Consider the following 27,811-nt stretch of genomic DNA (forward strand, 5'->3'; position numbering starts at 1 on the left):
ATTTTCTTGCTCGTAAGACCAATTCGCGTGTGGATAGTAATTGGGCTCACCATGGTATGAACCATAACCTTGAAAAGGTTGGAGTTCCCAACTACTATTCCCACCATGGTCATAAAACTGATGATGTCCATATTCAAATTCAGGTCGATACTCATTGTATTGGCTTCTATCATACCAGGTCGACATTCTTAATTGCAAGGGAATTCTACACAACCACGAACAAGGCCGACTCGACTCTACCAAAACAAACCTAAAGATTTCTAGCAAACAAAAAGCATGATGGCTTCACTTAGATTGTTTTCTAGACCAGCTTCTATTCCTTCGAAAAGGAATTCGTTACAATTTGAGCACACCCCTCTGGAATCAATCCGAGCTAATGTAAGTTAAATCGAGGCGAGGGAAGCTTAGTAGAGCTTTGATACCCAAGGCCTCACCGCATTAGAAGGCGGCGCAGTCACGCATTCAATTCACAGAAACCATCATGAACTTTGAAGTGTGCTTAAAGAGAAACCAATATTTTTCGAACGAGTTTCCTATTAAGCTCGCTACCCTATCGGTCTCGTTCTATTCCAAATTTTAAAGCTTAGGTTCGCGTTAGGTTTCGTTTTCCTAAGGCGGGCAAGAAGGGAGCGGTGATGAAATCCGAACCCTTATCTTGTATTGGTCAGGCCTTGCCCTTTACTAGGAATTTAAAAACAGTCCAAGTTCGTCCTCAATCAATGAATCACCTTAAGGAATACAGTAAACCCGCTGACAGGAGATTCGCGAGTGTTTCGATGGACTTACCTCCCGTACCAGACGGGGGATGAACCGTTGAAGTCGACTCGGGCCACGACTCCTATGTCCTGTACGAACCCGAGGGGCCGAGACGATATACTAATCGTCGTCCTTCCCTGCACACAGTTTATATAATTATTTTTTTTTAGTAATACCCTTCCGTAGGGTTAAAAAAAGAATAAAGTCCAATTGTCCAGAATAAAGTCCAAATAAAAAGTCCAAAAATTACAAAAATTGTGAAAAATAAAGCCTATTTACAAATCCTAAAAAAAAAAATTATGACTTTTTTTCTTCTCTTTTAGCTTTTAGCTTTAAGCTTTTTGTTCCCAAGTCCTTAGTATTCCACTTCGAACCTGTAAATCAAAGACACAAAAAGAAACGTAAAAAGGAACAAATAATAGTAAAAAAATAAATAATAAAAACCTAAAAATTCTACCTAAGCACAATTCCGCGTCGACGGCGCCAAAATGATTTTTGATTTTGATTATGGGTTGTAGTAATGAAGGTTCAAACTCTCGGATTTGTGAAGGAAATGGAATTTTTAGACTTAAAGATTTTCTGGGGTTGTAGTAATGAGGTTCAAACTCTCGGACTTGTGAAGATTAAATTTAAAGATTTAATAAAAATATATACAAAATTATTAACAATGGGTGCGAGAGCTAACCAAGACACTAGATTCCACTATTATGCAAAATTGAATGATAAATATTTCAAAACTCTATTCAATTCTTAAGTCCTCTTTTATCTTTAATTCACTATCAATCATACAGATTCTCAAACATTATTTGTAAACCTTAAGCATAGTTTATCAAGAGATTAAACCAAGCATAACCTATCAAACTGAATAACAAATAATTAAGACAATCATTCAAATAATTTAAAACTCTGCAAAAGCAGCGATTAGGTGAATTATATAATTAAATGAAATAGTTACCGATTTATGTTGCGTGAATAGCTTCCTCCATTGCCTTGGTTACGAGGGAATTAGCCGCTCATCATGTTGGAAAACCTCTCAAAATATTTCATTGATGCTCAAAAATGGTTTACAAATGATGAGAATATGAGAAATACAATAAAACCGGGTTTGTAACAATTATATGTGTTACAAACCAGAGAACTACGACCCTCAGTGACAAAATAAGACTGCTGCAGCCGTGTCGCAAATGCTGTAGCAAATAAGTCTGCCTGATGTACGACCCACAGGTGTTAGTCGTTATCACTGTAGAAAAACGACTGCTGGTGCAGGTCCGTTCTTCGTGTTCTTCATGTTCTTCAGCAGCAGCAGCAGCAGAAACCGAGTTTGGGAAAACTCGAATTTCTTCTTCTCTGGCTCTCCTCATCCCCCCAGACTCTCGACACCCTCTTTAGTAGACCCAAAGAGCCTATTTATACCCAACAACAACTCCAAATCTCGCCAATAACTCCAATATAATTCTTCATTATGCGGGCAGTGAATAACAATATTTTCTGAATATTTTCTTACCAAACTTGGAATTTCTTGCGTAAACTTCCTCCCTCCACGCTCCAAATCGATTCTTCACGACCCAAAGTGATGCTCGAGCCATTCCACATCATCAGAACACGTCCATAACTCTCCATGACGCGTGATTATCATCCTCCAGTTCATGCTTGCCCTGTTTTGAACTCGAGAATCAAAACACGTATTCCAGCCAAATTTGATCGAAACCACCACCCAAACTTTGTTCCTTATGCCAAATCACATCTTTCTGCCAATTTTCAGCGATTGAATCGCACTCTAACCCATTCATTTTGACAATCAAAATTCTGCCAGTTGAAAACTTCATTTCCCGCCAAAAACACAAATTCAAATTATTGAAGAAGGTGCCCCTTATCCAGAGTGCTGGGGTGCGAATATCAATTGGGGTGGAAATAGTAATTTTTCTGGGTTCCTCCGGGACATTTCTGGGACGCTTTCGGTGCATTTCTGGGGTGCCTACGGTACATTTCTCCGGGGTGTAAAACACTGCTTTTTGAGCCCATTTCGCCGCAAGGGCTTATTTCTCTAAAATTTCCTACAAGAACACAAAATAACACAATAAGTACTTAATCGAGTCTAACAATACAGAACATTGAGAACAAAATAGACACATAAATGCGTCTATCAATAGGCAGACCGTCCAAATGGTTGCTTCAAACTTCAGAGTTTGATATAACATGCGCTCCTCCGAGAGCTATCAAAGGGCAAGCGATGGCAGATCTTCTAGCAGCATTCCCAGGATAAGGAACCACCGCGCTCCATGAATACCTTCCCGGAGAGTTTCCCGAAATCTCTTTTATCGAAGAGGAAACATGGCTATTGTATTTCGACAGTTCTGCTACGCCTAGCAATAATACTGGAGGAGTGGGCATAGTTCTAGTGTCCCCAACGGGCGAGGTCTTTTTACATTCATTCAAGTTGGACTTTCAATGCACCAACAATTCGGCAAAGTACGAATCTTTTCTCATAGGATTGCCACTATCCAAACAAGTAGGAGCTACACGCCTGGAAGTAAGAGGTGACTCTAAGCTATTGGTCAATCAGATGAACGGGGTCTACTCACTCAAGAAAGTAACGCTGGCCCCTTATATATCCGAGGTGCAAAAGCTATTGAACTACTTTGCCGACGTGACTATAACCCATATTGGCCGCAATAACAACAAACACGCCGATTGCCTAGCCACATTGGCCTCGAAGCTTCAATATGAAGGATTGGAAGAAACTTTGATTGTAAGGAGAGGGACTGTAGCGTCGACATGGCTTGCAGAATCTAAAGATGATGAAACTGACGATTGGAGGACTCCAATCGTTCAAGAGCTAAACAGTTCACTCTCCCAAGGAAAGGTCAGTCTCAAAACTCTTCAAAGCTTTTTCATGCTTCACGGAGTGTTGTACCGCCGGAATCCAGATGGGTCTCTGTTGAGATGTCTTGGAGACGAGGAAGCGCAACTACAACTTAACCGTATTCACGAGATTTTCGGACAAACGTTGGTAGTGACTTTTTACCGACGTCTTCAACGCCTTGGCTTCTACTGGCCGGATATGGAGACTCAATCTCGATCACTCCAGGGGTCTTGCTCCAATTGTCAACTACCTCCACATCAATTGGAGGTTTTCAACATAGGCCCCGCTAGTGACTGGCAAGAGCCGTATATCAGTTACCTTCGTGACGGAGTACTCCCGGCCAGCAAGAAGGATGCATCCAAAATGAAGCAACGAGCCAAAAGATTCGTATTTCATGAAGGAATCCTGTACCGCAAAAGATTTGGAGGTTTCCTATTACGGTGCCTGGCCAAGTTGAAAATCTCGATTCTGATGAAGGAAATGCACGAAGGTGAACACCAGGGAAAGAAGAAGCTATTTCTCCATATACATGAGAAATACTACTGGCCAACCATGAAAGAAGATGCCGCTGCGTTTGTTCAAAGATGCAACGAATGTCAAATCCAAGGAAATCTTATTCATGCACCTTCTACTCCTTTACACTCGGTGAGTAGTCCGTGGCCGTTTTACAGTTGGGGACTTGACATCATCAGTAAAATCAACCCGCCCTCGTCAAAACAGCACGAGTATATCATAACTGCAACAGAATATTTTACCAAGTGGGTTGAAGCCATTCCTCTACGAGGGACTACTGGAACAACAATCGCGGCGTTCATTAAGGAACACATCATTTATCGGTTTGGCGTGCCTAAACATATAGTTACTGATAATGGCACTCCTTTCGCCAACAAACAGGTACGAGAGTTGCTCGAGGAATATGGAATTAAGCAGGTCTTCTCCACCATCTACTTCCCCCAAGGGAACGGGAAAGCCGAAAGCACCAAAAATACCATAATTCGGATTCTCAGTCGAACAGTGCATGATCATCCCAGGACATGGCATGAACAGCTACCAATGGCATTGTAGGCGTATCGGACGGCACCTAGGAGTTCTACTGGCGTTTCCCCTTACTCACTCGTCTATGGCGCGGACGCGATTCTCTTGACAGAGATAAAAAATCCGTCAGCCAGAATTGCAGCAGCAAGTGGGGTCCACTGGAATGAAACCGAAGCATCGTGCTCCAGGATTGTCGAGTTAGATGCCCTAGACTCCGGGAGAGATAAAGCAGAGGAACGTACTCAAATATACAGGAGCAGGATCTCCAAAGCCTACGACAAAGCTGTGAAACCACGAATTTTCAAAGTGGGAGATTTAGTTTTGAAAACATCCAAGCACATACAACAAGACATGTCAGCATCAAAATTCTCTCCAAAATGGGAAGGTCCCTATGTGATCACCATGGCTTACAGCACTGGCTACTACAAGATTATTAAAGAGGATGGAGGTAAATTGGAAACAGTCATCAACGGAAAATGTCTCAAGGCATACTACGCCTGATCATCATTGTCCTATCTCTCGTCGCCTTGTAACGCAACGATCAGGCATTGTCACTCTTCTCACGTTTCAGTTATTAAATTCTCCATTAATGAAAACATGTTGATGTAAACTCCATTCACTTAACAAAATCCAATGCAAGGTTCAAAACCCAGAAAAAAAAAAGAAACAATTCAAACATCATTGTGCCTACTTATTCAAGACAAATATACGACTTAGAAGAGGCCATCCAACAAGTTGTAGTTCCTTGAAAGTATCATTTTCAGCCTCTCTTGATACCTTTCAATCCTACTCTTCAAATTTTAGACCGATTGTTCCACCTTCTCAGATTCTGCAGCCAGAGATTTTTCCTCTTCCAAGATAGCTTTCGTAGCAGGAATGACACTGGCGATGATACCAGCTCGATCAACTTTGATAATATCAAGACGCTGCCGCAACCAGCTAATGTTGAACTCCATGGATTCACAGGTAGATATCATGTCTTCCCACTTTTCAATAATTGATTCAGCAACATCACGAATGGATGTACTCTCCATCTCGGCAATCATGGGTAGGAGACAGTTCACTGTGGTAACCAAAGAAGATGAGCAATGTCGCACCATGTTCCTGGTTGCAATATGGTCGTACCTCTTCCATATTTTTGTATACAAGGATATGGACTCCTTCCTCACTAGAAAATCGTCGACAACCCGATAATTAGAATATAAAAATCTCATATGAACATCGAAACGCGATCCTGCGTTGGGATACTCGTAGGAGGAGATGCCCAAATCAGCGTCTTCCAAATCAGCGGCAGACGTGTTTGATCTTGAAGGGAGAGGAGTGGTTAAATCATCGTCATCGACCACTGTTACACATGTCCCAGAAGGATACCTATACAAAAAAAAATATAAAAGAGAGAAAAGGATGGTTACATCACCAACTAGCTATGGAAGATGGATACATATTCACCAGTAGAAGATATACCGGTATAATCTTCTTGACTCGCATGATCCGAACAGGAAAACTGTCGCAAGACTCAGGGATTCGGTCGCTCTGAAAGAAAACAATGATTAGGCGTCGAAGGAAAAAGAAGAATTGTTCAAAATCAGAAATTTTTTAAAATCATACTCTGGATACAAGTCGCTTGCGTTTAGCAGAAGAGTCTGACTGAGCTGAAGAAGATGATTCGCTTCTATCTGACATAATGAAAGCAAGAGTTTCAATAAGAGAATCTTTATCTCGGCACGATAAGGGTGTCCCTGTATTTATACATGACAGAAACCCTAAAACGAGACTGGAAATATGCAACGAGATTCATCCGATAAGCGAGGATTCAACGCCAACTAAGTCATACTTCCCGTTGAAACCCTAATTAAGAACCAGGAAGAACCGTTGGATAGTCAAAGAAGGAACGCGTTCAAGACAAATCTGATTCCTAGTCAGCATGACTGGGGATGCGAGGTTGTTGTTCCAAATTCAAGTAGCAGTCGCTTCCCTGCTTCAATGATGGGAGATCGACGCGGAATACCAGCTGCGGCAAGAGAATACACAGACGACACGAGGGAAGGTACTTATACTTATTGCAAGAGATGAGCAAGCACTTCCTGGTAATCCTACCACGCCTTGTCTTTCAAATTTGTTCTTTTCTGCCACCATCTATTGATTACCCCGCAACAATGTCACTGTTACGTCCTAAGCAGGGGACTTAATGTTGATGGTGGATTTTAGTTCGGGGTCAAAATTGTAAAACCCTGTATTTAATGCGATGTTATCCTGCAAAGGAATAAATACCATTTGAAAGTAATGAGTGCTCAAACCTCTTTATTTATACATGTATTGAACAACTCAGTATATATGGAATTCATTCAGAATGGTGCGCACAGGAATAATCCCAAGTATTCTGTGAATTCTATTTTATGCCAGCATTATTAATTAATGTCTGATTTTCCTGGTATTTTCCCGTGCTACGTTCCCAAAACTCTCATTAATGACATGACATGACGATGGAGCGTTCACTCTTAGCAAAGTAGCATGAATCTCTCGAAGTGCCAGTACTGAGATCTGCATGAAAATACTCATACGGCAAAGAGATCAATGCGTTCACATACTTTAGTTAAAGATAGCGTGATCGAACATATATTAACTCTTAAAGAAAATCTAGACTGTCAATATCAGTCTCAGAAGTAATCACGGCCACACGATTTGGCCGTGCAATTTATCAAGCATGGCCTACTCCTAGCAGAACTAGGCAATCACTATAGTGACCATCGACGGGCCCACTAGTATCCTATTCGATCGATTAGTTTTCCGCTCATTCATAAACACTTAAAACGCCGACCCAAACATGGGTATCCGTGCTATTTAGAAAAGAAGTTCGAACGAGCTAAAACCGTAGAAAACGGTTTCAAAAGCCATCATGTCCGTCCAATTTTGCCAGTCGAATTGGACGGCTTAGATCGCATTTCGAGCGATCAAGGAGGTGCCAACGTGTCCACTGTTTGCCCAACTTCCCCTTTTGTCAATCGACTTGCTTGTAGCAAGCCTATAGCGCGCTCAACCGCTTGCCTAAACTCAAGCAAACGTGTTGTGTTCAAAACCCTAATTTGATTTGCGGCAGTATACAACTGTCGCAAATTGATCGTGTTCGTCCAACTTTGTCATCCTAGTTGGACGACTTAGATCTTCCCTCGAACGATCAAACAAGTACCCACGTGATCACCAGAGGCTCACCTCCATCTCTTGCCGGTCGAACCGCACACGACATTGCAGGAGCTCGCCAAACCGCTTTCCCAAATTAAGGTGATCGCGCGTTCTTTTGAATAAGCGGCATTACACAAATGCCGCAAATCAATCACGGCCGTCCTTCTTCCACATGAGGCGATCGGCCAAGTAATGGCGTGTCCCTAGGGCCACCAAACGATCACCCAAAGGTGGCCGATCATGTTTACTCTCTTTTAGGACGCTTATCTCCGACTTATTTAATCAAGCTAAAAAACAATGATGCTTCATACACATCGATTAATTTGAGTTGCTTTACATGCGTCGAATATGTACAATATTTTATATTTGCCTCATAAACAACTTAGTTGTTTCACCTAACAGCACCATGCTATTCTCCGAGGGTCCCACGACCCACTTATTCGAGACGTCAAACATGTCACAAACTGGGGGATGCTTACTAGGATATTGGTCTGGCGGTTTACAGCGTGCGACGTGCAACGAGAACGTGTTAGGAAAGGCGGGCGGTTATCAGTAATGAGAGTAGTGGGAGAACGTGTGATCAGTCATCCCTCATAACGAGACACGATGAACACCATCTTTCGCACAAGACCCACTTCTCCACTACTTCACTTCCTCCACTTCATAATAGATCAGGGTGCACTCAATGACTTGTACAAATAGGTTCTCCGACATATTTTCAAAACACAGAAAAACCAAGTGTTGTCACAGTATTCAGAAAACACCCAGAACCGATAGCTTACGTTGTGCAAGCCAGTTCATCATTCTGATACAGGTCATAAACAACCAACACCTTTATAATCTCAACACCTTCTTCGCTTGCCTCCCTAAGATCAACCCTTCTCCTTCACTTTGTGACCGAACTGGAACGACCATTTCTTGGTTTAGGCCAGAGTCTTAAAGATTTATCTCTCGAACCTAAAAGCACTCCCCTGCAGTACATTTGTTTAGGGTTTGAACTCGTTTCTCATCAACACACCCAAAATTACCAAAAACAGCAGAATCAGTTTTTACCCCAAAACAATGTCATGCCAATATTGAGAGTTCGCTGGGAACATAGCATAGGAAAATACTAGGCAGGTCATGCATTAGTGAATAATGCCGGTGGAGAATAAAATTCATAGAATATTTGGGATCAATGTTATATGCACCATTCTGGGTGAATTTTATATATCCAAATATATTGAATTGCTCAATATATTCGTGAGCGAAGGGATTTTTGCACTCATCACTTTCAGATGGCTTTTGTTCCTTTGCAGAATGACATCGTATTAAATACATGGTTTTACAATTTCGACCCTGAACTGAAAACCACCATCAACACTTGTATCTTTTTAATATCCTAGGATGAGCACTACGTATTTATTACTATGTGAAATCATCTGAATAAGATGATATGAGGAGTTGCATTTTAACTATGTGTGGTAGGGTAAAAACTGATTCCACTAAAAATGGTAAATTGGGTGTGCCGACGAGAAACGAATCTAAACCCTAAACAAATGTAATGCACATAAGTAATTTATATTCGAGAGATCAATCTGTACAATTCTGTCCTAAACCAAGATATGGTCGTTCCAGTCTTGCTTCAGTCACAAAATGAAGGAGAAGGGTTGATCTTAGGTAGGGAAGCAAAGAAGGTGTTGAGATCGGAATGATGAACTATGAAAGTGTGGATGTTTTATAACTTGTATCAGAATGTAGATATCGCTTGTAGAATGTAAGTTGTAAGTTCTTGGTGTTTTCTGGATGCTTGCGTTAATGAACTCTTGTTGTTTATATAAGTCATATTCGAACACACATTGATCTCATAGGAAGTGGAAGTAGTTGAGTGATGGAAAAGTGGAGATCGTGTAGAATGGTGAAAAACACGTTCCTACTATGAGAGGAAGACTGGTTCGTTTTACTCCCACTGCTTCTCTACTTCCACTAACTTTCCACCTTTCCTGACACTTTCTCGTAATGGGCGTGTTGCACGCCGCACGCTATAAACCGTTAATAAATTTTCGTTGTGATCAGCGGCCGCCCGCTCATCAGATCTAGGCCGATCAATTTGGCTGGTCGAGATCGTTTTGCGGCATTTACATACTGCCGTTGGTCGACTTCAAGGCTTTTAAATCCGTGTGACTGCATACTTTGGATAATCGGTTTGCGGCATTGCTGGCAGGTATAAAGCAATGCGATTGGTCAGAGCTACAGTTGATCTGTCGGTGAGCATGTCCACGCCTTGCTTGTCGCTTAATATCAAATCCAGGCTGGTCAAATTCGCCTAGAGAAGTTGGACGGCCACGATTGATTTGAGACTGCCATGTGCGGTCTTAATTCGATTAGAACACTTTTTCATCCGCACGACTAGCCTACTTTGGATACCGATCCTGGGCGCTGCCTACAGGAAAGGGGATTTATGATTGGTTGGAATAGAAGTGGGCTCGCCGGTGAGTATCATGAAGCTTATTTGGTCGCACCAGGAGGAAGCTAAGCTTGATAAATCGGCCGGCCAAGTCGTACGTTCGTGATCGTTTTAAGAATTACATGGACAATCTAGATTCAATTTCTCAAGAAACTAAGTACGTCGACCAGGAAACTTTCATGTTTAATTAGAAGCGTAGGCTACGACTTTGGAGCAATTTTATTAGCCAATGGGAAAGGGGGGCCGAAAGACAGTAATATAGGGTATGACTGGCTGGTGATAGGCTGCGCAAGCTAGGGAAAACCGGTCGGCCAAGTGACGCGGTCGCGCCCCTTCGGTTGCTACCTTCACTTGTCGCAGTTTCCCCTTTATTTCTTGTTTTCCAACTTTTAGTATAATTCTGCTACTACTAGTTCCATGATACACCAATTTCCTAGTTTTCCTAGGTTTAGTCTCGACCAATAGGGATCGAGATATTGCGCAGGCCGCAAAAAGCTAACTTTTGTAAATTGATAAAATTAGGTTAGAAAAGTTGAATTTTGCGAGCTGACAAAAAATTAATCAATTTTGGTGAGTTTTGCACGTTGGTACAAAATCACTAATTTTATCTTGGAGAGCAGCGCAGCTCGTGCGCCTCTGGTTGAGTACCTTCACGCATATCTCAATTTAGACACTTTGGGAAATTAATGTCACTCAGCTAAGAATGAACATTAATCGTCATATCATGTCAAAATTGAGAGTTCAGCTAAGAACACATCATATAATAAATACCCAGCAGGCCGACGTTAGTGAATCATGCAGCTAGGAGCTTAAATACTCATTAGGCTCTATACTAGTGAACCATTCATCTAGGAGCTTGAGTTTCAATTCAATAAGAAGAGAGGCATAGGCACTCATCAGATTTTGATATATTCTTCATATTCCTTGCGGAATATAGACATATCAAGGTCTAATATTTCTGATGTCGGGTCAGTTAGACAAACTTTTACAGTTTTCGCCCTAAACTAAAAACCACCAACAACGTCATGTTATTATGTAGTATCTCCATCTTCCTTAAACTTGAGATATCTTTTGGTTGTATTCATTATGATCCCGTGATTTTCGTACCTTTGTTAATTTTATTGACAAAAAGGGGGAGAATTATTTAGTAGTTTCATACGACATACATATGGTTTACAGATCATTATGTAAGGGGGAGTGAAATCATTTAGCAATAGGTTTTACCTATTATACAAAAGATGTAAGTATTGATTAAGGGGGAGAAATATACCACCGTCATATTACTTCGGAGTTGAGATAAAACATTTTAGCAAAATCTTATTCCCAAGAGAATAACATGAGTGACTTTATAGGAAAAGACGAGGGTACCCAAATACACCACAATCTTTTTGTTTCAACCTATAAGTCTTCTTACCAAGTGTGATCGTCTATGGAAAAAGTCGAGACAATACAACAACTTCGGTATTCGCATTTTGTGTGATCGTCTATGGATATGATACCGAGCCAATATGACAAAAAGATAACTTATGTGATTGACTATGGATACAAGATCGAGACGATACAACAATCAAAGTCCGCTACTTGATAATAGGTTCGGTAATAACCAAACTCTATGGGATCACTATCAAGTATAACGGAGTTAACGTATGTGTATTTTATTTTATTATATTAAAAAATTATAATACCGAAAGCAAAGTAAAAGACACATCAAGATTTTGTTAAAGAGGAAATTGCAAATGCAGGAAAACCTCGAGACCTAGTCCAGTTTTGAATACTCTCATAATTAAGCCGCTATACAAAATCTAAACCAACTTTATAAAGTTGAGATCAAGCAGACTCCCTAGCTACTTAGTTCCCTCAGTGTCACTGCGCCTTCGATTTCTAGAGTCACGCACGTGAATAGAAAGTCCTTTGGATCGTATTCCAAACAGCAAATGAAGAATCTGTTTGATAACCACTCTAATCAATCTTTTCTACAATATTGTTGATGGTGGTTTTTAGCTTAGGGTTAAAATTGTAAAACCTTGCATCTGATGTGCGTCACTCTGTAAGAAAACGGAGCCATGAGTGTCGACCTCTTCACTGTCATATTTATTGAGTAACTCAATATTTTCTTATGAAGTTTACCCAGAATGGTGCATGTAGCAACAATCCCAGGCATTCTGTAAAATTTGGCTTGCCTACATTCAATTAATATAAGTTTCTTTGAATGCTTTCTGTGTTATGTTCCCCGACTGAACCCTTAATGTTGATATGGCATGACAATTTGTGTTCATTCGTAGCAGAATAACACGAATTTCCAAGTATCAAGGATAAGGTATTTGCATAAGGTATTCAATCAGAAAGCATGTTGCTCTCTGACAATGAACTTAAAAGAACTCTGTGTCAACACATAGAATTCAATCAATTATCCTGACTAATTTGCAAAATTTAGGGTTTTGCGCCTTACGCAGTATATCAGACCTTGCTTGTCGAAATTAAGCCTAGGAAAACTTGGTAATTAATCCTCCATGGATTAGCAGATGCAAAATCTTGCCAAAAATCGGGAAACAAATAGTAACGGACCCGCGGAGAAGGAGCAACAATGAAGCGTGGCCATACCACATGCCAGCCGGCGCCACTTGGCCACGCCCCATGTTACCTAACCGGCCCTACTCCTTTGCTGACCAATCAGGTCGCCTTAAACCTGCCACACTCCCATGAGTTGTGGCTGGGCCCATACTTGCTGGCCCTATTCCCCATCGACCAATCAGGTCGCATTAAACCTGCCACGCGCACCAAAAGCGTAGCCACGCCCCTGCTTGGCCGGCTCCCTACTTCCATTGACCAATCAGGTTGTTCTGAACCTTCCACAGATCTAAAGGGGTGGAAACTGTGTCAAGAGGTTATCGCACTAAGTTGGCTTCCCAAAACCATGCCAACATGCCAGACGGCATGCCAAACATGCCAAACCCTAATTTAGGCAAAGTTACCACGCCAACCGAGCCAAACAATGTTCCACAGAGCTTGAAGATCAATGTGGTCGTTAAAACTAATGTTGCCACACCAACGTGCCAAAATTTCAGTGACCGTGGCTACCTTAGGCGTCACTTGCACCATCGTGCCGCTGGCATGCACGAAATATGGCAGCCATGCAGCAACGCCATTGGCATGCACTAAAGGCACCACTGTGCCATTGTCAGGCGCCAACGGAAGGTATCCATAATCAATGGCTACCCTTCCCTATGAGATGCAATCTCGGCCGTCCAAGTTTGTCACCAAACTGAAAGACTTGTGGAAACTTTTAGGCGACCAGCCTCCTAAATCCAGTGTCCATGCCTACGCCATGCGCCACTTACACCATCATGCTGCTGGCATGCACAAACTACGCCAGCTATTTCACCGTGCCAACGGCATGCATGAGTCATTCCAAGCCATGTCGCATTGCCACTGGCATACACCAAAGCGCCACTGTGCCATCATCAGGTGCCAACATAAGGTAGCCATAATCAACGGCTACCCTTCCTCATGAGATGCAATCTCAGCCATCCAAATTCGCCACCGAACTGGCAGACTTGTGGCAAGTTTTGGGCGACCAGCCAAGGCGAGCCTACTAGCAACGCATGCTATTTACCTGCGGCAAGCCTCTTGGTTTGAACTTGCCACACGTATCAAAGTGATACATGTTTTCCACGAAAACATTCGAGACATCAAACATGTCACAAACTGGGGGATACTCATCAGGGTATTGGTCTGGCGGTGTACAGCGTGCGGCGTGCAATACGCCCGTTACAAGAAAGTGTCATGAAGAGAGGAGGTTAGTAATGGCAAGAAGTAATGGTGTAAACGTTTCCTTCATCATGGAAGCATAAATTCTAACATTACATGTTACTCCACTCTTCCACCACTCAATCGTTTCCACTTCCTACGAGATCAGGGTACGTTTCATTACGACTTGTATAAATAGGTTTCACTTATTTCCACCAAACAAGTTTTGGTCGGAGAACAACATAGTATCCAGAAATCACCTGGTATCTTTCCATTCTGCTAGCCAGTTCTACTTTCTGATACAAGTCATAAGAAACCACAACTTCAGGATCAACGATTCTGGTCTCAACACTTTCTTCGCTTCCCTACCTAAGACCAACCCTTCTCCTTCACTTTGTGACCGAAGCAAGCCTGGAATGACCATTTCTTGGTTAGGCAAGGATTGTACAGATTGATCTCTCGAATCAAAAGTACTCCCGTGAAGTGCATTGTTTAGGGTCTAGACTCGTTTCTCATCCACACAAACAAAATTACCAAAACCAGAAGAAACAATTTTCACCCACAAACAATTGGCGACCACAGTGAGAGATTAATCTCTCGGTTGCAATATCAATTTCCAATTTCCAATTTCATTCTTCAACACGATCTTGAGATGGTAGAAGCAAATAATCCTCTCGGGAATCAATGGCTCAATTATCAGTTTATCACACGACGAGGAGTGACTGGGGACTTCTTACGTCCAGGACGGCGTCGCCCATAAAACCCGGACTTACGCCCTGAGGATCCATTTTGTTGGGAGACCCTAAAAGCGAGTAAGTCTTGTTAGGTAAAGTACATAACTTATTACTTTGAGTTTCCGCGCTGATAATGGAAACCGATAACCATGTTATTCCCAAATTTCATCCCATACTTTCCGCTGTCATACAACATTCATGGTTTCATGACTCTCCTGGGATATTTGTGCTACTTACAGTCATAATTAAAACGACATTATTTTAAAATAATTCATTCCAAGGAATAATCCAAAACCCTCATATGTAGCAATTATCTATCGATCCAAAAAACCAGAAAAATCAAACATGAACTAGGCGTTTCTTTGCTTTTCAAAAGAAAAAGAAAAAAAACTAAGAAAAAGAAGTTCAGAAGACAGAAGGTATTCAAGGGAAATCATTCAACAATGGTTCGTTCTTCTTGGAGAAAGCATCCTTCGTGCTTTGAAGAGTCGCCTGTTTCAGCTTCAACTCCTGAGACAACCTTTCGACTCCTGCTTCCTGTTGGTTGATCACATCCGCAGAGGGACCTTCGATCGCTTCAGCCTGCAACTTTTGGATCTCGGAAAAACCTTCACAGAACCAAGAGACGTTGAACTCAAAGTCTACGCACGTATCCTGGTGAAACCTCCAACTTGAGACTACATCTCCAGAAACAGTATGGCCAGTGACATTGCACATGTCATGAATCGAAGATAAAGCTTCTTACACGCGCTTGACCAACGCAAATCGACTAGTGATCTTTTTGGATGTGGAAATATATCCATACCTTTTCCATATCTTGGTATACAATGCCTCATACTTAACTGGTACACTGAAACCTCCAATCAGCACGTGATCTTCATAAGGGGTCAAGAATAGAGGGACGAAAGCGGCGCCTGCAGCTGAACCCGCAACCAACAAGGGTTCTTTGGTAATAATTGCACCAGCAGATACAGGAGCATTATTCGTCGTTTGAAGCATAACAACCTCTCCAGGACGATCAACCTCCATCTCCAGATTACCAGCGGGTACGACTTCCATGATTGGAGACGAAGCTATGTCTTCACTGTAACAATTTTCTCTCTCAGGGTTATCTCCAAGAATGTTTCCTTCCTGCAATATTATTCGATTGAGCACTTATTCCAAATAAATAGCCCAAGAAGAAAAAACACACACGTGGAAAACTCACCGGCTCGTCTGAGGTCTCACTGGAAGAAGACTCATCGCTACATTCAGAGGTGCTCTTCTCATTTCTACCAGATCTTGAGCTTTCCTCCTCTCCAGATTTTTCCCCACCTTCAAGAGACTCAGTTTCGCCAGCCCCTTCCTCAAAAGGCGCCATTTGCTGACCCTGGGCAAGTCTGGCGAAGACGTTCGAATTGTCCAGACCCTGAGTTAAAAGAAGCGCAGATGTTCAGCAGCAAAATGGAGAATTTATGCAATTCAACCAAACCAGTAAGAATATCATACGTACTTGCATGTTGAAAGAACTAAAAATTACAAGAGCTTTCGAACCCGATTGAAAGCCGCCTACACGATTCTTCGACCTTCGCTCCCTTTTCTGGGGGACTGTTCATATCTGGGCTAAGAGATTCTCGCTTAACTGTGGGAAGCTCCCTTAATAATGGATGTTTCTCCAAGATCGCTGAGGAAGGCTTTCCACGGGGATATTTTACCACTTCGTTCACGAACCCGTGGATGGCGATAAACTCATCCTGCCAAAATATGTTATATCTGGAGGTAGTCACTGGATTTCGTTCTGAAAGCAGGAAAGGAAGACTTTTACCCGGCGCAAGAACACTGGCATCAAGAGCAGATAATAGCAATTCTTCTGGAGACACCAACTGACGAAGAAATGGAACTCCTTGGTCAAAGCCTATATGCCGAGAAACCCTGTCAATGTTATAAGGAACCGCCTCATACGATCCTCGGAAAAAAGACGGCACGTGCCCGGGAATACAGCTTCGCATGAATATGATTTCTCCAACGTTCATATTCTTTTCAGAAGAAAGAAAAGTCGTGTTCGGGGCAGAGGAAAAAGTGTTCGCCTGAACTATGGATGAATGGACCGGAGCCGAGGGACGAAAGTTAACTGCGTACGCGTTGTCGAGGAATTCAATGAGATTTGATCCAGCTTTTGGACGCTTATTCCACCAACGAAGTATCCTAGAGCCGCCATATGATTCAGGAAATGAATCCAGCGGGTTAGAAGCATAATTTTTGAAGTTCTCCCACAGCCACGCTTGGAGGAAAGCAACGTGGACACACGAGTCTACTTTCATATAACTATTGGAAGCATGCATATCTGCGACCAGATGATCCAGATGGGTGTACAAAGAGCCAAAAAACAAGCCACCAATGGGGAGAATGACACCTTTCGCCAATTTTATGGAAAATTTGATGAGTTCCTGTCTTATCTTCTTCTTGTCAGATCCATCATCAAAAATGTCTCTGGATAGCCACACAGCCAAAAATGCCGCAACACGGAGCGTAGTACTCAGCTCCTGATTTGACTCTGATTCACCCGGGAACCATTCCGACACCCACCAGTTATAGAAGCATTTCATCTCATTTTCCTTCCGAACGAATCCTATAGACTTCTCGACGAGGATGATACGCATTTTTTCTTCTTCATCAGACAAAGTGATGTTAAGATTCCCTGTTATTGGAAGATTTAGCAAGATGGATACGCTCTCCAAAAAAATGGTCATTTCACCCCACCTACATATGGTCGTGTGAGTATCCGGATACCATATGGAGATAAAAGTGACCAAGCCCGCAATGTCTTTCATGATTTGAAGTTTTGCAGAAGCCATGACAGCATTGATGATTTGCGCCTTAGTCAGATTGGCCTTCACACAGTCTTGACTTATCATGAATTGCATCCATTTATCAAAAGACTGCAGTGGACTTTGAAATATCTTGAAGTCGATAGTAGAAGCAGGGTACTCTTTTCTCTGAAGACAAAACCGCATTACATGCCCTGACCGAACCGATTGGACGTCTCCCTCATTTTCGGAACCTGTCAAAAGGATCGTGACATATTTGGGATGCGTCCTCCTAATTGTGGAAGACTTTGTGAAGAACTCATCATCCATATTCGGTTTGGAGACGCTAGCATTTTTCGACGCAACGCCGAGACTGCTTTTAGGTGACATCTTAACAAAATCCTTTTATGCTGCTTAACTACAATGAAGCAAAAACGGAGAAAAGTCACTACTTTGAGAAAATCGTGCGTGAAGGCTTTGTCAGAATCGAGTACAATAAAAAAAAATCCACGATAAGTTTTTCTACGGGAAACTTTGTTTAATCACAAGTCATAACACGCGTGGCCAAGAGGAGCACGCATATCCAAAGGAGTGGGGACTGATGCTCGCTTCAACAAGCCATATTTTTCCGTGGAAAACACGCCCCTAGACAAAACCGTGTCTTGCAGCGGGAAGCATGCTCTCGACCAAAAGGAAGAGCGTATCCCACCATGGAAATTGTTCTCATGACCACAAAAGAAAAGGAAAAACCTAAATCTAGGTTTTCATGGGAAAGGAGTTAATGGAAGCCACCCGTCCGTGCATGCCTACTTTGTATAATGATAGTTTTCGTTGTTACTGATGTGGTGGCTAACATTACTGCGGTGCTACTAACAAAGAAGAATCATTAATACTGAAGTATTTATACAAATTTATGGAAGATATACCTATGGATAGGGTTTACACCAATATTGAAGAGCAATCAAAAGAAGAACACTGGGATACGTACCTGAAATATGCTCGCCTGCTTTATTGCTACTACTCTGCCGCTAGCACCAAGACATGGAAACAAAGCCAGTAATACGATATGAAGAAGATAGGTAGCGCCTTTTATAGGAACAACCCTTTTTAAGTTCGATTAGAGGAAGGTTTCTCGTTTAGGCTACACAGGGAAAAAGACAACCGGGCCCGCGCTGACAACGCTTCATGGCGCCAACAGGACGCGGCCAAGCCAGCACCCACAGTCCACGCCCAAGCCGCGGCCAACATTTCGCGTCCCAGCTAGCACCACAACCGGCGCCAACAGGGCACTCCCAGCGCCAACAGTACGCGTCCTAGCCAGCATCCATCTCTGTCGTTCCGCGTCCTATCCAGCAGCGCCATGGGCCATTCCTTAGCCATCCAAATCAGCGCCCTCCACCTCTCCGTAGCTAGCAATGCCATTGACCTATACAGCCAAAGCATTACCATCTTAGACGTTCAAAGCATCACCATCTTCACCAGCCAAAGCAGTGCCATTTTAGCCGTTCAAAGCAGCGCCATCTTCCGGCTCCATAGCCAGCCAAAGCAGCACCATTCACCTTTCTGTAGCAGCAGCGCCATTGACCTATCCAGCCAAAGCAGCGCCATCTACCTTTCCTATCCAGCCAGCGCCCGTTCCTCGGACCAAGTTGCAGCGCTACCTCTGCCGATTAGTATCCAAAGTTGCAGCGCTGATGCCAACACCTCATAGCCAAGCAGAATTTATGCAAAGCCTCCAATGCAAGGATCACAGATTCTTCATGCCTCCTGACAAGGGTTATCCAAATCTTCCTGACAATCTCTTCATGACTTGACGTTTCGATTATATCCTTGTCTGTTACCATCTCATGCTTACCCCGCAACAATGCCACTGTTCCGAGCTAAGCAGGGGAGTTAATGTTGATGGTGGTTTTTAGCTTAGGGTTAAAATTCTAAAACCTTTCATCTGATGTAACGTCACTCTGTAAGGAAACAGATCCATGAGTATCAACCTCTTCACTGACACATTTATTGAGCAACTCAGTATTTTCTTATGAAGTTTTCCCAGAATGGTGCATGTAGCAACAATCCCAAGCATTCTGTAAATTTTGGCACATTTCCTACATTCAATTAATATAAGTTTCTTTGAGTGCTTTATGTGCTATGTTCCCCGGCTGAACCTTTAATGTTGATATGGCATGACAATTTGTGTTCACTCGCACCAGAGTAGCACGAATTTCCAAGTATCAAGGATAAGGTCTTTGCATAAGGCATTCAATCAGAAAGCATGTTGCTCTCTGGCAATGAACTTAAAAGAACTTTGTGTCAACACATAGAATTCAATCAGTTATCCTGACTAATTTGCAAAAGTTAGGGTTTTGCGCCTTGCGCAGTATATCAGTCGAAATTAAGCCTAGGCAAACTAGGCAATTAATCCGCAATGGATTAGCAGATGCAAAATCTTTCCCAAAATCAGGAAACAAAGAGTAACGGAGCCGCAGAGAAGGAAACAATGAAGCGTGGCCATACCACATTCCAGCCGGCGCCACTTGGCCACGCCCCATGTTACCTAACCGGCCCTACTCCTTTGCCGACCAATCAGGTTGCCTTAAACATGCCACACTCTCATGAGTTGTGGCTGGGCCCATATTTCCTGTTCCTATTCACCATCGACCAATCAGGTCGCACTAAACCAGCCACGCGCACCAAAAGGGTATCCATGCCCCTGCTTGGTCGGCTCCCTACTTCCATTGACCAATCAGGTTGCTCTAAACCTGCCACAGCTCTAAAGGGGTGGAAAATGTGTCAAGAGGTTATCACACTAAGTTGGCTTCCCAAAACCATGCCAACATGCCGAACGCGCATGCCAGGCGCACATGTCAGGCGCACATGCCAGGTGCACATGTCAGGTGCACATGCCAAACATGCCACCTATCGCATGCTACATGTCATATATGCTAGACATGCCAAACCCTAATTTAGGCAAAGTTGCCACGCCAACCGAGCCAAAAAATGTTCCACAAAGCATGAAATTCAATGTGACCGTTAAAACTAATGTTTCCACACCACGTTTGAGTCCAACACCAACGTGCCAAAATTTCAGTGACTGTGGCTACGCCAGGCGCCACTTGCACCATCGTACCGCTGGCATGCATGAACTATGCCAGCCATGCAGCAACGCCACTGGCATGCACTAAAGGCACCACTGTGCCATTGTCAGGTGCCAACGGAAGGTAGCCATAATCGACGACTACCCTTCCCTAAGAGATGCAATCTCAGCCGTCCAAGTTTTCCACCAAAATGAAAGACTTGTGGCAACTTTTAGGCGACCAGCCGCCTAAATCCAGTGGCCATGGCTACGCCAGGAGCCACTTACACCATCATGTCGCTGGCATGCACAAACTACGCCAGCTATTCCACCGTGCCTCTGGCATGCACGAGTCATGCCAAGCCATGCCGCATTTCCACTGGCATACATCAAAGCGCCATTGTGCCATCATCAGGCGCCAATAGAAGGTAGCCATAATCAACGACTGCCCTTCCTCATGAGATGCAATCTCAGCCATCCAAATTCGCCACCGAAATGGCAGACTTGTGGCAAGTTTTAGGCGACCATCCAAGGCGAGCCTACTAGCACCACCTGATATTTACCTACGGCAACCCTCTTGGTTTGAACTTTCCACACGTAGCAAAGTGCTACATGTTTTCCACGAAAACACTCAAGACATCAAACATGTCACAAACTGCGGGATACTCATCAGGATATTGGTCTTGCGGTTTACAGCGTGCGGCATGCAATACGCCCGTTACAAGAAAGTGTCATGAAGAGGGGCGGTTAGTAATGGCAAGAAGTAATGGTGTAAACGTTTCCTTCATCACGGAAGCATAAATTCTAACGTTACACGTTACTCCATTCTTCCACCACTCAATCGTTTCCACTTCCTACAAGATCAGGGTATGTTTTATTACGACTTTTATAAATAGGTTTCACCTATTTCCACCAAACAAGTTTTGGTCGGAGAACAACATAGTATCCAGAAATCACCTGGTAGCTTTCAATTCTGTTAGCCAGTTCTACTTTCTGATACAAGTTATAAGCAACCACACCTTCAGGATCAACGATTCTGGTTTCAAGACTTTCTTAGATTCCCTCCCTAAGACCAACTCTTCTCCTTCATTTTGTGACCGAAGCAAGCCTGGAACGGCCATTTCTTGGTTTAGGTGAGGATTGTACAAATTGATCTCTCGGATCAAAAGTACTCCCGTGCGGTGCATTGTTTAGGGTCTAGACTCGTTTATCATCCACACAAACAAAATTACCAAAACCAGCGGAAACAGTTTTCACCGACAAACAAAGATATAGATGAGTCGTTGACAAAGGATCTTATGTTTAACTTAATAAACTCCTTTGACTGGTTAGATCAATCTAACTTTAACTACCGAAATAGTCTAGTATAGATTCACACTCGATCAAAATAAATCTCAAAGATATATATTGAGAATGCCGATCTCACGCAACTAATCAATCGAATAAATCTGATTCTAGTTGGATCTCAGCCGATCAAGGTTTGTGCACACAATTCACAAGATACGAAAACCAATAAGAAATATTCTTCGTCTTTAAATCTTATTTAATCTTTAGTAACCTGCACAATACCACTTGAATCTCTTGTGATCAATCACGCACATAACGGAGTTTGTTGACAATGGATTATCATAAGATGTCTTTAGATCTAACAAAAGTTCTAGAATCACGTCAATACTTCGATCTAGTTTGAGTGAATCTTATATCAGAAGAGAAGATTCTCCAGAATAAACAAACTAGGTGCAATCAAAGTTTCAACAACCGTTAGTCAATCAAATCAGTCGAAAACTAATAACACTGCAATTATCTAGTTTCCCACCAAGGGTACTCGTAGAGCTTCTTGATCCCACAGAAGTCTTTAAACGAGCGGTCGTAAGAGATTTCACCTAATTAGGGTACTTTCCTCTCTGGATAGATCGCTCTACCAGAAACAACGAAAAGTGAAGTTCGCTAGAAATGCAAGCTTAGATATTTATAGACCAAGGATGTTTGGACACCAAGGAATTTCCAAAACCTAAATTAGTATTCTCAAGATATGCAATGAATGGAAAAATTCGGTTTTCATAATTCCAATAAATGCTTGTCCAATATTTCCAATATCTCTCAATAGAAAATCTCCAATTAGTAAATGCACATTACTAATTTTTATTCTCTAGAAATATGCATTTAATTGCTGGTAATTAAAGCATAGAAAACCAAAAACCTTAATTAGAAGATTCTCAATTTATTTCGGCATGGGATCACCTTGGGTACTAAGGAATATATTTGAAAAATAAATGATAAGAGTGACAGTTCGTGTTCAAAGTACGTTGACATCTTTTCACTGCAAATCCTTATTTCATATTTGCATTCTTGGAATCGGTTATACCACACTTCCAAACAAGTTTAGAATTGGTTCACCTATTTTCCAAGACTACTATGTGATTGATCAAATATCAAATCACATACATGGGTTCAGTAGGTTCTACCAATCACTAGGATCGGTTATACCTAATTATGGAAATACTTGTGATCGGTCACACCAGACACTAGGATCGGTTACACCAGTTACAAGGATCGATTCCATATACACATGGTATTACTTGTGATCGGTCACAACGTCCAGTTACCAGGACCGGTTACACCAATTACAAGGATCGATTACACATACTAATGATCAGTCACAACAATTACTATTATCGGTCACACCAATTACAAGGGTCGATCATTGAAAAAGCGGGGGTCTAAGAACCACACCCAATATTTCGCTTAGCAATATGTATGGACAAACTCCAATATACTTTTAAGAGAATCAACTAGATAGTCAGACTCAATCTTATAAAAAGTATATCAAGAGTTATATCTCAAATTCTCGATTCAATACTTTACTCAATCAAATAGAAATCTGCGAGTCTAATTGAATATAAGAGAAATTAACTTGAACGGTACCAAAGACCAATGTTCAAGTATCAACCAATTTCAATCAACAACCAAAGGTCGGATTTCACAATTGATTGATTCAACGCACAACCAATGATATTTCAATTATATAAAAAAATATAATGCGGAAAAGAAATAACACAAACACCAGAAGTTTTGTTAACGAGGAAACCGAAAATACAGAAAAACCCCGGAACCTAGTCCAGATTGAACACACATGTATTAAGCCGCTACAGACACTAGTCTACTACAAACTAACTTCGGCCTGGACTGTAGTTGAACCCCAATCAATCTCACACTGATCCAAGGTACAGTTGCGCTCCTTACATATCTGATCCCAGCAGGATACTACGCACTTGATTCCCTTAGTTGATCTCACCCACAACTAAGAGTTGCTATGAACCAAAGTCGAAGACTTTAACAAACAAATCTATATCACACAGAAAAGTCTACAGTAATATATAAATCTGTCTCCCGCAGAAATACCTACGAGTCTTGTTCTGTCTTTTGATAATCAAGGTGAACATGAACCAATTGATATCCCGGACTTATATTCCCTAAGAACAGCCTAGAACTATCAATCACCTCACAATAATCTAAATCGTATGATGGCGAAACTAGATATTGTGGAATCACAAACGATGAGACGAAGATGTTTGTGACTACTTTTTTATCTTGCCTATCGGAGAAATTAATTTCGATCTAATCTTACAATTGTACTCAATATGATAGAAACAGCAAGATCAGATTGCGCAACTACAAAGAAAATAGTTGGGTCTGGCTTCACAGTCCCAATGAAGTCTTCAAGTCGTTAACCAACAGGGTCTCGAGAAGAAACCTAAGGTTAAAGGAGAATTGACTCTAGTTATGCAACTAGTATCACACATGAGGTGTGGGGATTAGGTTTCCCAGTTGCTAGAGTTCTCCTTTATATAGTCTTCAAATCAGGGTTTGCAATCAATGCTACCTTGGTAACAAAGCATTCAATATTCATCGTTAGATGAAAACCTGATTAGACTCAAGCTAATATCTTTCAACCGTTAGATCGAACTTAGATTTTTATACAAAAATAAAATGCACGTTCATTTAGGTTTGTGTAACCGTACATAAACGTGTACACCTAGTTGGTTCAACAGTAGTTAACCAAATGGTTATCCATATAAGCACTTTCATATAAACCATATTCATCTTCACCATAATTAGTTCAAATGACTGAAAATAACTAGTTAGAGAGTTGTTCAATTGCTTAGATCTTATAGAAGTATACAAGACACAATCGAAGCAAAATTGGTTTTGATTCACTCGAATCGATTCATGAACATTATAGCCACGGTTTTCAAATTACATTAATTAATATATAAATGTTTTAGTTCATGAAAAAACCAATTTTAGAAAGTAACACACTTAAGTATGTGTACGGGTATGCGTATTTAAGTAACTGGATTTGAGTTTGTTTTGGTTTTCAAACTCATCAGAAATTCACGGACATGAACTTTCCGCTAGTATGCGTACGGGTAAGCATACTTTGGTAAACGGATTGAGTTGGTTTTGATTTCCAAACTCAGTAGAAATTCACGGTCGTGAACTTCCGCCAGTATGCGTACGGGTACGCATACTTACCCAGTCTCCATCAACCATTTAGTACATACACAAGTATACATAAGTTTGGTTCCCGGTTTTGGACTTATACACTAATGTGCGAACACACTATATGCTTATATCCAAAGATGGTTACATATTCTAAACTCCCATTTCAATCATTGAAACATTCTTAGAGAACGTTATATAGTTGTTGTTCACAAACTATCTTTCGTCAAAGCGATTTTCAAGTGATTGAAACTAATATGACTTTAGTCACTAGTAAAGATTAACTTGGCCAAATCGAAAGCTTACCAACACATATTTCGAGAAATAGATAAGCGAGATAAACTCGGATCGAAATAACAAATGTGTATAATCGAAGTCTATATAGCAATATGACTTTTGTCTCAAGATAGGAGATAGAGTAGATAGATTTTTGAGTGATAGATAAGTTCAAGTCTCCACATACCTTTTAGTCGATGAAGTTCCACCAGTTCCTTGAGTAATTCTTCGTCTTTGTATGATGAACGTCGTGGAGTCTAGAGCTCAACTACACTTTCTATAATAGTCCAATACTTAGCTATTAGTAGACTAGAAATCAAGACTTATAGTTTTGGCAACTTTTACAAACAAGCTTGAGATAGAAACGCTTGCGAGTTAGACCGAGCAGTGCTCTAACAATCATACCATCATATGGTGATTATTTAGGATCGGTTACACCTATTAATAAAAACCAGTCATACCAATTCATAAGTCAGGCATTGTGGTTAGTTATTCCAAGATATATAACATAAGTTAAGATCGGTTCTACCATCTCACACATATTGGTCATCCAAATATTTGCAATGAATAGATGGATCAATAATCCTAATGATTTCCCTTTCGATTTACGAAACAAGTTCATGAATGTACTTACTTTAAACGAATGTATAACATTGTTTCCTATGATGTAATCTTCACCAAAACCCATTCACATAATCATAACAATATATGAAAGATTGTTTCGACATCACATCACTAGATTATTATACAATGTGTACAATATATACAGCTTCGTAGTTATGTTTTCAATATAGCACGACTTGAAAGATACATTAGGAATGAAACAATTCAAGTCAATATTGCTAAACTCAAGTGGAAGGATGATATCGTCGTTGTAGTTCGTTCTAGATGAGTTTTGATACTAAAATATGATAACCAAACTTGACATACCAACGCTTGGTGAGTTCAACCGAGTTATGCTCCAACAGAATATACACTACGAACCGGTTTTGGAACCGTGTATAATGATTATTCTGTTTGGCAAGTATACTATAAAATTAAAGAAATTTGATGTTCATTTAAACACCTAAAAATTTATCATGATGAACGTACATAAGTTTTTAAGTGCTCAATAAGTCTTATAATTGTTTGAGAGAGTTCTAGCAATGCTAAACCTATTTGAAAAATAAGTCTTTGAGGATCTGTCAAAATTCTTAAACTGGGATGGTTGGTACAATGGTTCGTGAACCGTTAGGCTTGTTCACGAGTCTGGTTAACCGGGTTCGCCAACCCTACAAGACTACTGAACTCAGTTGACCATAGTTCATGAACTGCTAGACTATAATACCAACTCTCAAAATTCAGTTCACAACGGTTCGTGAATTGTCCCATATAAGCTTGCGGTTTACGAACTGGTTCGCCAACTGGTGTGAAGGGAAAAGTAACCTACAAACTAGCCTGCAAGTATACAGGGAAGTTGAAGCAAGAAAGAGTAAATAGGGGTTTGTCCACAGGGACTTGGAGGATTTGCTAAAGTTCTCTTTGGGGAGTTTCTAAGGTTTTCTGAGTTCAAGGGAGGGTACTAAGGCTTTTGATTCCACTACCTGACCCTAGGCTAAGGAAATTGTGATGCAATGTATGTCTTGTTTTTTTCATGAAAGATTACAATGAAGAATAGAGTAACTAACCTAGCTAAATGACCCCTAGCATCAGCTGTCTTTCAACAGCACAACTGATCACAAGTATTTAGCTCAACTAGCTAACTGAACTTAAGGCAATCTCTCTAATGGACTAAATTCTTACAACTGACCTAGCTGCACTCCTAGCATCAGCTGTCTTCTAACAGCACAGCTGATCACAAGTGAAGTAACTCAAATGGCATTTCATTAATCCTAAGGCAGTTAAAGCATTTCAAGACAATACATATACATTTACTATCCTAGCATATGATCAGGAGCTTCCTCTAAGCCCTAGCAAAAGAATTAGAACATGAACATGCTTATAATCATGATATTAACACATACACACATGCTCCACATGATAACAGCACACTTCACAGTCAATTTTTATGTATAACACACATTCCACATGAACTGAAAATGTAACTGCTATATGAAATAAAATGAAAACTAAAACATTTGTTCACTGGCTAGCCCAGAGATGTCCACAGTTACAACCCAACAATACCTATTTATACCCAAATCCCTAAATTATACAATTAGGGTTTATAGAAAAATCTCCAAATTCCAACAGTGAAATTAACTTACCTAATCTTCAAATTGACGTCGACCCATCCTTCCTCTGACTCTCCTGCTCCATTCCCACGCGCCAATTGCTATTCTAGACTCGCCTAATCGATTGATTTTTCTTCTAGGGTTTCAGAGAAAGGGTGAGAAGAAAAATCAATCAAATAGGGGGCTAGAAAGAGGGGGGTGATGA

General features: G+C 41.3%; 1 protein-coding gene across 1 annotated transcript; it reads left to right on the forward strand.

The window, feature by feature from the left end:
- Positions 1-3,319: 3,319 nt before the first annotated feature.
- Positions 3,320-5,155, forward strand: LOC113305426. The gene is made up of 2 exons (XM_026554464.1): positions 3,320-4,264; positions 4,685-5,155. Exons 1-2 carry the CDS (start codon positions 3,320-3,322, stop codon positions 5,153-5,155), a joined length of 1,416 nt encoding a protein of 471 aa, XP_026410249.1.
- Positions 5,156-27,811: the final 22,656 nt, after the last annotated feature.

This window comes from Papaver somniferum, chromosome 8, assembly GCF_003573695.1.
Source record: "Papaver somniferum cultivar HN1 chromosome 8, ASM357369v1, whole genome shotgun sequence".
NCBI classification, from domain to species: domain Eukaryota; kingdom Viridiplantae; phylum Streptophyta; class Magnoliopsida; order Ranunculales; family Papaveraceae; genus Papaver; species Papaver somniferum.

What these genes read in the sequence shown, in the direction of transcription:
- LOC113305426 (XM_026554464.1), top strand. Translation starts at nt 3,320, where the DNA reads ATGAACGGGGTCTACTCACTCAAGAAAGTAACGCTGGCCCCTTATATA. An exon ending in CTTCTACTCCTTTACACTCG is followed by an intron (nt 4,265 to 4,684) that starts GTGAGTAGTCCG and finishes ATGGCATTGTAG; the next exon opens with GCGTATCGGACGGCACCTAG.